Source organism: Boleophthalmus pectinirostris, unplaced genomic scaffold (assembly GCF_026225935.1).
Source record: "Boleophthalmus pectinirostris isolate CB_2022bp ecotype Guang Dong unplaced genomic scaffold, ASM2622593v1 HiC_scaffold_186, whole genome shotgun sequence".
NCBI lineage: Eukaryota > Metazoa > Chordata > Actinopteri > Gobiiformes > Gobiidae > Boleophthalmus > Boleophthalmus pectinirostris.
In genome coordinates, this window is record NW_026571136.1 from 12,868 (window position 1) to 25,000 (window position 12,133).

General features: G+C 38.5%; 3 protein-coding genes across 4 annotated transcripts; 2 read left to right on the top strand and 1 right to left on the bottom strand.

Annotated features, from left to right (window-relative positions):
* Positions 1-1,657: 1,657 nt before the first annotated feature.
* On the bottom strand, positions 1,658-2,411 carry cst14a.2 (cystatin 14a, tandem duplicate 2). The gene is made up of 3 exons (XM_020925714.2): positions 2,253-2,411; positions 2,032-2,133; positions 1,658-1,956 (listed from the first exon to the last, which is right to left on the bottom strand). Exons 1-3 carry the CDS (start codon positions 2,319-2,321, stop codon positions 1,828-1,830), a joined length of 300 nt encoding a protein of 99 aa, XP_020781373.1. The 5' UTR covers positions 2,322-2,411; the 3' UTR covers positions 1,658-1,827.
* A 2,301-nt stretch (positions 2,412-4,712) lies between these two features.
* On the top strand, positions 4,713-7,208 carry si:ch211-161h7.8 (thiosulfate:glutathione sulfurtransferase). Of its 2 annotated transcripts, none has more exons than XM_020925737.2 (4): positions 4,713-4,967; positions 6,502-6,618; positions 6,786-6,948; positions 7,047-7,208. In XM_020925737.2, the coding sequence occupies exons 1-4, from the start codon at positions 4,778-4,780 to the stop codon at positions 7,108-7,110; spliced, it is 534 nt and encodes a 177-aa protein (XP_020781396.1). In that variant the 5' UTR covers positions 4,713-4,777; the 3' UTR covers positions 7,111-7,208. The 2 variants fall into 2 exon arrangements, with proteins under 2 accessions (XP_020781396.1, XP_055010214.1); XM_055154239.1 differs by lacking the exon at positions 4,713-4,967 and adding an exon at positions 5,000-6,421.
* Positions 7,209-8,462: 1,254 nt separating this feature from the next.
* Positions 8,463-10,858, top strand: LOC129409125 (D(3) dopamine receptor-like; the record flags this gene model as incomplete). Its single annotated transcript, XM_055154238.1, has 2 exons — positions 8,463-8,838; positions 10,526-10,858. A coding segment is annotated over exon 2 (291 nt), but the record flags the coding sequence as incomplete, so codon positions are not given.
* Positions 10,859-12,133: the final 1,275 nt, after the last annotated feature.

The window sequence follows — 12,133 nt, forward strand, 5'->3', positions numbered from 1 at the left end:
TTTCCCTTTCTTAGTTGCCCTATCACAGAACTAGACAGAACTGGACAATAAAAAAAAAAAAAAAAATTGTAAAATGTAAAAAATCTTAATCATCATCAATATTTAAATTGCATATGACAGGTTAGACTATTAATTTCTCTAAAACATAGTTAACGTCATTGTATTTAAGATTTTATTAAAACCCTTGTCTGCTCTTTTTTAGTGTTTTGTAATTTTGCTGAAGCATTTAATTTTACTTTCTGGTTGGACACAAGCAGTAGATGTAACATACATAGGGTTACTTAGAAAAGAGCCAAAACATGTCTAAATTACACAAGTGTTATGAGTTGACAATTGTAAATGAATGACAACACCTTTTTTATTACATCAGATCATAAACTTGTGAATAAATTGTCCCTGCATTTTGAATGGAATTGATGACAGCTGATGATATAGGCAGAGAGATTCTTTTTTTAGAACTCACCATTTCACTCCTGTATTTTTCAGCTTTTCATTTTCTGCTTTTCTTCTCAAACTGACCACTTAACTCATGTAAAACTACCAAAGGTACTATCCCACCAAACCAAATCCTAATCATAAAAATATATGAATCTGTCAAATGCACTTTGAATGAAAAAAAGTGGACTGAAACTAAGATTTTTTTTAAAGTGCTGTGCCCTTGGATTATGTATCAGAAAGTGTGACAAATCTAGTAACCAAATGCTCATATGATTGAAGCATGATTAAAAAAGAGGAACAGTGTAGTCATTTAAATCCTGCTGAGTGGCAACAAGACCATTGTCTAGACTCAAGTCCATCTGTCAAGTCATCTGTTACACCTAAGTTACCTGCCCCAGCAGGATAGATGTCACCACTTTTACACTAGTGAGGTGTGTACAAAAGCCAGAGCCACAGCCCTGGACCCCTGCTTTGTCTTAGATAACTCTGTAGATGTGTACTGTCCAAAGAAATTGTATAAGACTAATGTAGGATTGTGTATATCAGTGATTCATCTATTCCTCTTAATAAATTGGTTTGCTCAGCAGACTCTCACCAAGAATACAACCAAAAACAATTTCAGAAAAGCTAAATGACCTTTTAACAAATGGCAAATATGCTCCTGGACTTTTGTCTGCTTAACGCACTGTTATGGATGTTATTACTGCAAAATGATCTGCACAAGTAACCATCAGATGTTGTTTTAACTATTCCAGGTTTCTTCAAAAGGATTAGGAGGTAATGTTTTATTATTTTCATAGATTTTTTTTAGGTTATTTTAAGGGTTTTAACCCCTTCCCAGTGGCCTATATCCGCATAATTACACTTGAGTTTCCATAAGCTCTTAGCTCATTTCTATACCTGAGATAGAGTCCGTGTGGACTATGCACAGGCTGAATAATACAGCATTTATATGTACTTCTAAGAAAATTTGCAAAACATGTCTTCAGGCTCAAAATGGCACTTTGTAAGCCAAATAGTCTCAATAATGTTCCATTTTAATTACTAGCACTGGTTTCAAACCAATGGACATACTGTCTAGTCTATCATTATTAATCAATTTAGTTAAAGCTAGCATTGTGCTAACTGTGCTTTCTTAAGTTCAAAGCACTATGTGAATGGGTTGCTAATGAATTATTACAATTATTATTAGTAAAAAGTCAGACACAATAACAAGAGATTTATGAAATAACAACGTATCTTTAATGATGCTTGTACAAAATACGTGATCATTTTGTAACAATTAGCTACAGACTATTTCTTTATCATAGAATAAAACTGGATAACATTTTTTTGTGTGTTTTGTGGCAGCCTACAGGCACATATGGGATATTCATAGTGGAGAATCTTTTAGAAATACTCAATGGGATCATGGTGACTCTTTGACTCCTGAAGACCATGGACCTCCAGTGCACCTCCGGTGTGAGGAAGCCCTCTGTGGACACGAACATGGACATGGTCTTCATCTGAAACTTGGATCTAAAGATAAATGAAATTAGATTCAACGACCAAGAACAGTGCTTTTCCAGCAACAGATTATTGAAACACACTTACCTTGATAAAGTAGTTGGTTCCAGCTACAACCTGGGTTGTGTAAGCTTTGGCCTGGAACGAATCATATTTTTTTCCTGCTTTCTCCTCCACCTGACTCCTCACCTGAAAAATAATGAATAATAGTTTAAATACAAATCATCAGCCCCAAAAGCATTTTGATTTCCAAAAGTACAATAACAGTAGAATAGATGCACCAAAGCAAACACTGTTCAGCTACTTACAGCATCTGCAATGTCCTGAATCTTTTGGTCCGCTGGTTTCACCTCACTTGTTCCTCCACACTTCATCATTTTGTCAGATTTGGCTGTAGGATACTAAGCAAAGAAAAATATCTGAGTGCGCTTCCGTGAGGTCAGCAATGCTTTTGAGTATGTGAGTCATGTGACCGTGTTTTGTGGCGCGTACCATTATTGAAGGGGCGCACTTTTTGATGGGGTTTTATTAGACTAGAGCAATGTCAACAGTGATCCAGATACAATCAACACGCACAATAAAAACAACATATAAATAATGGTTAATGCAGAATTTTGGTAAAAATTATTTGTAACTGTACCGTTCTGACTCCTAGAAGTGGATTAGTCTGGGGCGTGGTTTGGGCACTCTCAAGATTTCACTCATGGATCTAGTTTCGATCATAAGCAGGTTCAACTGCGTCGGTTGTGATTTGGAGTGTGTGGAGTGTACGTACCCACACATACCCACTGTACAACAGACAAGACAACATACAAGTAAAATACACAGAAATTCGACTACAGATTATTCCCATGAATAATATTAAAGCGATTGGAAATTATTCTGCCACAGTTGATCTATAAAGATCATTGAGGGTTTACGCAGAGCCAGGATAGCATCGAGAGTTCTGCACATAATGCAACAGGCTGACACAAAATTGCAGGGTAAAGTTAGTATTAAGTAAGATGAACACTTAACAAATATTTACCAAATACGCTGATTATGGCCTTAAAATATGTCAGAGAGTAGCACTTGCACATTTAAGACGGTGCTTCAGAGGTCACCTCCAATGATGACAGGTTCAGTTTGGGTTTAAGGATTAACTGACTATAATTCATTTGTCCACAAGGGGGCATTCCAAACATTTGACACTTTGAAACAAAAGCATGGGTTGGGCTCTTAAGATTTCTTGATACCTGCAAACCAGGCAGCATTTCATGGTTTCTTACAAATGTCACTAATAAAATCATTATCTCCCACAAAAAGTATTTCGAAATGACATAATGGTATCGTGTTGGGTAAAGAGGCGAGCACATATTATGTGGAGGAGAAGTGGAAAAGAGAGGAAAAGTTTACTATCACGGAGGAGAGCTGGGAGAACATACTGCATATGTACAAATACAGTGAGTCTCGACCAAAAACTTTCTCGACAGGGCGTGAATTCTGATGAAAAAACAAAATGCAATTTTTCATTATAGACTAGGAGTATTTTCACAGAAGAGAAGTCCTAACGGCAAATTTGAGGAAAAGTCGGTAAACCTTTTTTTTTTTTTTTAAGTTCTAAGCCTTCTAATTTGCATATTATATATATATATATATATATATATATATATATATATATATATATATATATATATATATATATATATATATATATATATATATATATATATATCACCCGTGATATTATTCTGCACTTTGCAATATGCAACCTGCTTTTTCAATAATATTAAGGTAGATAATACAGGATTATGCTTCAATAAAAATGTTGTAATTTAATTGTAATAAAATTAGGCCACTGGAAATGTATCACAGTTACACTGATGTTGCTTTAAATTCTTGTTACATCGACCATATCTTACACATGTATAACACAATGACTAAAAAAGAGTTGGCATATAAAAAGTTGGAATAAAATATAAGCTGCCTCAAAGAGTTCAAAGTCTATATCTAAGGGAAGAAAATAAAATATCTTAAGAACCATAATAGCACAAACTAAACTTTTTAGAGCACAAAACAGCACAAACGGAGCACAAACGATTGGCACAATTTTAGGCCGTTTTATAGCATTTTAAAGCTTCCTAGGGGCAAGCTAACCCCAATCTGACCTATAAAAGAATCGTTTATATCTCAAAAACTAAAGAAACACAAACGAAACTTTTTGCAGCACAAACCAGCACAGACGAAGCACACATGATTGACATAGATTTTGTGTAGGTGTGCGTTTGATGGCGGCCCAACTTCACGGGGGTTCCGGATGGTGCCTCGCACCTGGGGATCTGGACGGAGTTGGCCCGGTCGCATCCTTTTGCTCTTGCATCCTTTGCCCGCCTCAGGTCCACCTTTTTTTTTTTTTTTTTTTTTTTTTCTTTTTTAAAGTAAATTACTTAACATAATTGAAAAAAAACACACAAACTTTTGTAACAATATTGACTCCTGTGTCCTGTGTCTCCTTTTGACTGAAAAAGCATCAACAACAGAACTATTTTCTATAGCCTGCTTACTCATATAACTGCTAGTTTTTGGTAAGTCTCACCTGCATTTCTTCTTAGTTCAATAGATTTGATTAGTTTACAAAACTGTATTTTATAATAGAAGTTACACACAATAAATTAGCATAATGCTAAATCGAGTCCAGTGTTTCAGTTGCCAAACGTCTTTCTGAATGACATACCGTTGGGGATCCTGAGTAAACAACCTGAGGATGGCAGCACCGCATTCTTGATAACAAGTGGAAGTGCATTATTACAGAGGAAGACATGGCGCTGACCTCGCGTCGCCTCTCTTGGTTGAGATGACTCTCTGCGGTGCTCGGGAGTGCTCGGTGCGCTCTGTCCTTCTCATGATGTTCACATACACGATATCACGAAGTCTCTGCCAGGCTTTTACTGAGGTGAACCGCAGAGCTTACCCGACACTGAGTCCATTTTTCCGGACTTGTCCGTCAACTCCTCCTACAAGATGTGGAGATACGAATGACAGTGGTAAATATTTCCTAGCTTTATGTCACCGTAGGCGTTTAGGCCAATATAAATAGAAAGTGCAGTGAACATTTGAACAAAGGAGACAATTTAATGTATAATTCAACATTATTAGATTGGCACGGTGGCTGAAGGGCTAGCACTCATTCCTCACAGCGAGAAGGTTCCGGGTTCGATCCCCGGTTCTGTGTGGAGTTGGCGTGTTTCTCCCCGTGTTTGGATAGGTTCCCTCCGCTGTTTCCCCCATCGCCCCAAAACAGGCTGCATAGGTCTCCAGGAAGAAAAGTTAAGGTCAATGAAATACAATCACTCAATGAACCTGCCCAGGGACTACTACCTGGTACAATGCATTTCTCCTGTTAAGGTTAATCTGTCTGATTAAATAAAATAAATAAAATATTAGATAGATATAATACTTTATAATCTCGAAAGAAATTGTGAGTGTGATCAGTGATAGGGTGACCAGATTTTCAAAATCAAAAACTGGGACATCCCCGGTTTGAGGTGGTTGATAATAACAAAATTGTGAAACAAGTGCGTAATTAAGGGAAATTGTTATGCACTCGGCCCATTCATTACTAACATGTGAGTCTGTATAGTCTCATTTTCTTTGTTCTTTAGTGATTTTAAGCAGCTTTTCTGTATTCTATCTAAACAATGGCAATTAATGCAGGTATCAAATTGCTTAAAAATAGGAACACCAGGGAGATTTATTAAATAAAACTCAAATCAATGGTTTTGGATAAATCTGCTGGGACACGGGACTCAGGTCTTAAAATTGAGACTATGCGGGGTAAATAAGGACATCTGATCACCCTAATCAGTGATAATCTCTAAGTCTATAAATTAATAGGAGTAGTTAAAGGGTGTGTTAACATTTGCAACCTTTGGTCCAAGCTTTTGGACTTTATTAGCTTCCCGGTTTGGTCCAAAGTACAAGTTTTTGGTTCGGGGAAAGGTAGCAGTTTTGTTCCAGATCGAGGTCTAATCCTGCTGTGCAGCGTGAATGTGAAGATTCGGATTTTTGGACCAAATCTAGGAGGTGACATACGTTCAATCACTTTGTTTGATTTATATTATCTATATGTCGTGTGCTTTAAATCCAATCAAAAAAAAAATGTAAAAATTGAAATTACATATATCCATGTAATCTATTTGTATTGACATGTGCTTGTGCAAAACTGGGGTCTGGTTTGAGGTGTGAATCAGCCCTAATATGCATCAGTGATTTACTTCCCTAGTAGTCTCCCTACCCAGCATGTTAATCGCTCAAAATGTGGGTCTGAATGAATGGATGCTGCCATCCCAGTGTTCACCTTCTCCTTTGTCTAATTTTAGTTGAGTGTGACATTTTTGCTTTGGACATAACAATGCTCTGTTACTACAGTGTCAGTGTAGGCCTACCCAAGTAGCAGCTTCTTTAGGGACGATATATATAGTCACTGTAACAATGGATGGTGAGTATGAAGAATTATGGGTATTGAGGCAACAGTTAAATTATGTGTTTTATAATATTTGATGTTTTCTTTCTTCTCAGTGGTCACTGTTGCCCAGCTCAAGTCCATGTTGACCAGCAAGAATGTCCAGCTGTTTGATGTGAGAAGACCTGATGAGTTCCAAGCTGGACACATCCCAACTGCTGTGAACATACCATGTAGGTTTAACCATATGACATTGAACTGGTATAAACAGAGAAATAACAGGCATGCTATTATGGTGGTGCAGGTCACAAGTTTCATTCTCATACTGTGGAAGGGCGGTTTCAATAATCATATGATGTGTTTGTGTGTGTGTCTGATGAGCCGACCTGTATGTTTTCAGTGGATGGCCTGGAGGTATCACTGAATCTGCCCTCAGAAAAGTTTGAGCAGACATTTCATGTGAAGGCACCTGCTAAAGAAGATGACAACATCGTGTTTAGCTGCAGAAGTGGAGTAAGGAGTGGCCAAGCCCTGGACATTGCTCGTCATCTTGGATTCTCTAAGTAATGATTTTTCACTACATGACAAACACAAAGTTATTTTTTAATTGGAATAACCTTCTGTTGTGATTGTATTGTTAAAGGTATTTATTTTCTTTTAGGGCCAGGCATCTTCAGGGTGGCTATCTTGAGTGGGAAGCGGAAGCAAAAGAAAAATCCAGCTAGGCGATGAAAAAAATAAATTAAAACTATGAATTCCAGCACTGTTTGAATTCAGTTTAATATATAATGGTAACTGTTTAATAAACGTACCTCTTTTATGATGCCTTTGCTGTTTCACTCATTGGCCAATAGATGGCAACAAGTTTCAACAAACAAACAGTTCCCCTTTCTCTTCTATCATTGCTGCGGTGCCCTTTGTGTTGAGACCTTCAGTTAGTCTAGACAGCTGTAGCACCTCAGAGTAGCTGTCAAGGTGCAATTTACACAGTCATCCTTTTCAATAAAACGCTAACTCCTATCTCTTCACCTTCTCATCAATTTGTCCCTCTAATCCATAGTCAGAACAACGTGTACGTGTAGTGTGTGACCTGCCTGCTGTCATTGGACTGAAAAGTGGGTGAATTTTCAACATAGGCTCATCTTTGACGTATGGCATTTTAAATGATCTTTCCCACTGACCATGAAAGAGGACTTGGGCAACCGCTCTATCTCAGAAACTTAGTGTGTGGACCCATATGTCAACCAAGCACCATAAATCAGCAACTCAGCCAGGCTAGGCTCCTGCAGAAAATATTACACACTTGCAGGAGCTGCCATTCACGTGGCATGGGGCGTTAAGATTGATGTCCCCAACATTGCACAGTGAACAGAAATGAGAAAAGTGGAGAGGGAAATTTTCAGACGTGGTTTGAATCGCTCAACATGTGATAGGAAATCCAAAGTGTTATGGATGTCACACCATCATTGTGAAGTAAAGAGGAGCTATGAATTTATGGATTCAAGTTATGATTCCTTGCACTGCCTAGATATCCCGTGTAGGTTCAGAGAAGGATTGCTCAAAACTTCTAATGAGCTCCAAGGACACATGGACTCTTATCTCCTCCAAATAATGCAATATCCTGTAAATATATTAATACACAAGCAAGTAAGAGCCCACATTACTGCTCTGCATTTTGCTCATAAAATATTGCAATGGGAATTCTTGCAGTATGGCATGTTTATTCATAACAAAACTTATTTTTACACGTTCAAAATGTTTCAAAGAGCAATGAGCAAAACAACAAATTAGCTTCTTTTGCTTGTCTGGGACAGATTATATTAGTTTGGCTCATAGATTGTGCCCCAAGGTTTATTACACACCAATCTGCAAAATGTTATGTTTGTTAGTAAAACTGGAGATACTAAAAGACAATGGTGTGATATTTTGCATTAAAATGTCCTCCTATGCCTAAATTGCCCTAATTTTACAGGTTATCTCATGAGACTGTTTTAAAGGCCAGCACTGGCTATTTTTATGCTTATGTCACTCCCAGGAAAACATGACCCAGACTAGTTCAGGGTCACAACAAGAAACAAAGCTCTTGGGGCAAATTCAACCCAGTTCTGGCAATATGGCACAAATTAGCATGCAGTTAATTATAAAATACACATTGTTACCTAAGGCGCGTATCTGGAGGGAGACACATGACGCACTCTCCGTACGCGCGCGTTTCCCGTGAGGCACAATGAGAAAGTGAGAAGGCGCGGGTCGATCTCTGACGGAGCAGTGAGCATCCTCCATTCACTCCAGTCTGCGCGCAATGGCACCGTGCGCTCTGCCTGAAAATGCTGCTCCTCGCGCACTCCAGGAGCTCTTTACCGGACTACGAGACCGGACAACTTTTTTCACTGCGCGGATGTTGTTTTTTCTCAATGGCTTCTAATGAATTCTCCTCAACGTTACAGTAACAGGTAAGAGGACAAGTTTACTTTCGTTTTACTAAACCCACAATGAACCCACGTTTTACCACATTTTCCATTTCAGTCAAACTCATGTGTTCTTCACATCACTTTGCGCTGTAATCTGAGAATAAAATAGGATATGGAACTAATTATGCCTTTCTTGACTCATCTATGACCTCGTTATCTTTTGAAACGTGATTTTGACGTGATAATGACTCATCCCTGTCGCCTGGTTTAAATTAATTTGATAATTAGGGCTGGGTATCTAAATTGTGTGTCGCTCTGATCCAACTGAAGATAACGAATTAAACTGAAAAGTCAATCAATTAGTCTGCAGCAAGTTAATGTGTATTCATTGAAGCGTAATAACCAGGTAATTGCTCTTAATTCGCGTAGGTAAATAGTTGGATATGTGTATATATATTAGCACATTTAGTTTCAGAACTACTGAAATTGTCTTATGTTGTATACTGTACTGTACAGTTCAGTGGAATCCTGAAACTATACTCTAGTCTGCGCGTGCATGTACTTAACGTGCACGTAATGGCTTGCCACAAAACGGAGAGCTGATGCACATTGACATTGACATTGAGGGGGCAGGATCAGGTGGTGGTTTCATATGAGAAGGTGATTTGGTGAAGAAAAAGAAGGGAATGAGGATTTGCAGTCAGCCCAGATCAGGAGTCACGTGTGAAGGCATCAGTTGAGAGATGGGCTTTTCAATGCCCACACCTCCACTGAGTAATAATTTGCATTTCATTCAACCTACCTGTCAACTGTAATCATTTAATAAACTGCTGGTGCTGCCCCATTAGGAGATTTCAAGGTGGTTGGTATCAGTGGCCCGTTTTCTTTTACTTCCCCACATTTTTCCTCTATCATTTGATACTGCAGCCATTGAGGAACCGCGTGGAACTATACACTCAGAAAATCTTTAAAAAGACTCCCAGGGCAGTGCGAGATCTAAAAACAATCTGAGTTTCATTGTGCGTGTCCCTATTTCTGTCCTATATATAACCATGAATGGAGAAGACATGGGGCAAGGCTAAGATGGATCAGTTTGTTTACCATCTAGAGACACAGGTGGGAACAACAGCATCACTATTTGGATGTAGGCCAGATTGGGAGGCTTGGGAATTAATGAGAGGAAGGATGAAGTGCAAGAAGCAGAGCCTGGGACCACAGCCAATCGCACCTCTCGGTATGGCAGCGTGGACTTATTACCCCTCCCCAATGAACTAACCCAGGAGCATCACACCACCAGCCCCTATTAAACTTATCTTACTTCTCTTTCAGTCTATCTTGAGATGGTCTAAAAGGCATTTACCTGATGCAGATATACAAAGTTAAAGGTCTTCCAGGAACACAGTGGTGCACTTAAGGGGTTGCTTATATAGCTTCATACACATTCAAATTTTTTATTGGAAGCATCTAACTTAAAAATGCTTTGGAAAATAGTTTTGCTTTATTTTAGTACCTATATGAAGACACTGGAAACTGCAGAAGGATGCAGTGGTACGGCTCATGTGGCTACTGTTGCTAGGAGCTCATCCCAGAAGACTTGTGACCTGAAATATAGAAGCTTGCTATGTTTTCTTTAGTGGCTAACATGCCTCACTTTAATTTGACTACAGAATTATTGCCAAGATGATTAATTGGAAAACAACACATTCATTCTTTCACCTTTCATTGATAGGTCTGCCAAGCGTCTCACCTCCCATGTCACCGGGACGTCTCCATGGCGATGTTTAGCAGTGCAGAGCGGATTTGGAACGAGTCGGAGCACCTGGGATGGGACGGGGGGAATGAGAGCGTGGCCACAGCAGGACAGGAGGACAACCAGAGGAACTACTACGCCATGCTCTACTCGCTGCTCATTCTAGCCATTGTGTTTGGAAATGTGCTGGTGTGCCTGGCTGTGCTGAGAGAGAGGTCGCTACAGACTACCACAAACTACCTGGTGGTCAGTCTGGCTGTGGCCGATTTGCTGGTGGCCTCATTGGTCATGCCCTGGGCTGTGTACCTGGAGGTGAGTGACAATGAAATTAATACAATTAAGGGAGTGTTGTATGTGTTTAGTCTAAAATATATGTACATATTAGAGCTATGTTAGGTTTGGTCAGGTTATGTGCCATTTGTAGTTAAACCACATTGGAGTAACAGGTGCAAAAAGGTCAACGTGCACCATGACAAACAACTACATAAACAATCAATAGACAATCATTATAGATAACATATGACACTGTGAAATAAACAAGCTACAAAGATAGCCATCATATTAAGGTGCTACATCAAAGTTGTGAAGAGTGCCACCACTTTTTCAGTTCAAGTAAGAAAATAAAAAATTTTTTCAACAAGGGCCAGTAATAACAGAGGCTTTAACCAGTTTAAATCAGACAAATAATACACAAAACTTCTGACATTGTAAAATAGAATTCTTTGCAGTCCTGTATCTTAATTTTAAACTATGGTATACTTAGACTCGTATTTCACACAGACACAACCCGTTGAGATATTTGAATCTTGTTAATGAACACTTAGTTAAGGTTCAACAGTTCTTTGATTTTAACTTACTTTGCTAGCTCTTTAACATACTTTGCTACCCATGTGAAAGTCAGGCATTACACAACCAATATATAGTAATTAAATTTATCTCAGAATGATGGATGGTGACAGTATGGGTCTATCTGATTTCCCAATATTGTTAAAGTGTAACATCTTTTTTGTTATTGTGTTATAGTTGTTTTCCCTTCTCTTCTCATTTCTCCTCTGTAAGTTGTATTTGGAGTGATTTGTGCATGTTTGAGCAATCTTTAATCGCCATATTGCTGATCAGTTTTCACTGCCACAGTTATATGCTCATTGCTATGTTCTTACTTCATTCTCCAATTTTATTCTCTTAATCGGTGATATGCATAAGATACAACAGATTGTAACTATATAGCAGGCTCAAGCACAGTATGTCTTCTTTAAAGTGTAGCTTGTATTGGGCCATCCATGCTACAGTGCCTTTTAGTTTTCAGAATAAATACTGAAACATGTGAGTGTAAAACCAAATGCCAAAAGAGATACACTGATAGCTACACACTAAAAGGGAGAAAAGAAAATGTTACTGTGCATTAGGCCTAAATCCAACTCCAATCATGAAACAGGATTATGAGTATTCCCACTGACTCCAAAACTTGTGAAATTTGCTTTCCTTTCCACATCATAATGAAGTGACTGCTGAAATAGTCCTGGGACAATAGCGTGTTAAAAGTTTGATCAGTGCACTATGCGTGGAGGAAAGTGTTACGTAAATGCA

Coding starts and splice junctions, on each gene's coding strand:
- cst14a.2 (XM_020925714.2), bottom strand. CDS start 2,321: ATGATGAAGTGTGGAGGAACAAGTGAGGTGAAACCAGCGGACCAAAAG. Junction 2,134..2,252: donor TTCAGGACATTGCAGATGCT/GTAAGTAGCTGA, acceptor ATTATTTTTCAG/GTGAGGAGTCAGGTGGAGGA. Junction 1,957..2,031: donor GAACCAACTACTTTATCAAG/GTAAGTGTGTTT, acceptor ATTTATCTTTAG/ATCCAAGTTTCAGATGAAGA.
- si:ch211-161h7.8 (XM_020925737.2), top strand. CDS start 4,778: ATGACTCTCTGCGGTGCTCGGGAGTGCTCGGTGCGCTCTGTCCTTCTC. Junction 6,619..6,785: donor AACTGCTGTGAACATACCAT/GTAGGTTTAACC, acceptor GTATGTTTTCAG/TGGATGGCCTGGAGGTATCA. Junction 6,949..7,046: donor CGTCATCTTGGATTCTCTAA/GTAATGATTTTT, acceptor ATTTTCTTTTAG/GGCCAGGCATCTTCAGGGTG.